General features: G+C 32.1%; 1 pseudogene across 1 annotated transcript; it reads right to left on the bottom strand.

Annotated features, from left to right (window-relative positions):
• Positions 1-2: 2 nt before the first annotated feature.
• On the bottom strand, positions 3-445 carry TEOVI_000584000:pseudogene (annotated as a pseudogene). The gene is given in 4 exon segments: positions 3-35; positions 37-108; positions 111-284; positions 287-445. Coding segments are annotated over 4 exon segments (438 nt in total).
• Between the last annotated feature and the right edge of the window lie 181 nt (positions 446-626).

Here is a 626-nt window from a genome sequence, read left to right as displayed (position 1 = left end):
ACCCTAGCTATTAAACCACCACCACTAAGATATGGGTTTGCAACTAGGAGATCATTTTGGTAAATGAGGTAATTTCTTATCCTCTTCTTTTATGTATCCAACATTAAAAACCAATAGCATCTCTTCACATGCTCTTTTACAATATCTTCTTCGTTAAATTTATCTTTACTTTCTGCAGTATTCTGCATAAAATATTCCACGGCACTCTAATACTTATTTCCATCACCAACAATAAAATCAGATCCATCTAAATGAATGACAATATCCTCATCACTTGCATTCTTTTTTCTAAAAATTCTATAACCCATCTAATATTTTTAACATGGCTGTACAAACCTCCCATCGCAATTGTAATAATCTCAATATTACTTAGTTTTCCACTTAATATGAGTCTATATCATCTCTGAGTTGCATGAGTTTGGACTACAACAGCAAACACTCTAGGCTTCTTAAGAACATTATGTGTTACACGTGCTGTTTTCTTATTTAATAGGTACTGAGCTTGAAAATACTAAATAGAACAGTAACGGTAATCGTAAAGTTCTCAAGATACCGAATTCCATGACTTATTATACCTTACATTTGAGGGGGTTATGGGAAAAATTTGAAAAGTTCAATAAATATGA

This window comes from Trypanosoma equiperdum, assembly GCF_001457755.1.
Source record: "Trypanosoma equiperdum strain OVI genome assembly, contig: ctg_1120, whole genome shotgun sequence".
Lineage (NCBI taxonomy): Eukaryota > Euglenozoa > Kinetoplastea > Trypanosomatida > Trypanosomatidae > Trypanosoma > Trypanosoma equiperdum.
This window is presented reverse-complemented; position numbering and strand designations above follow the sequence as displayed.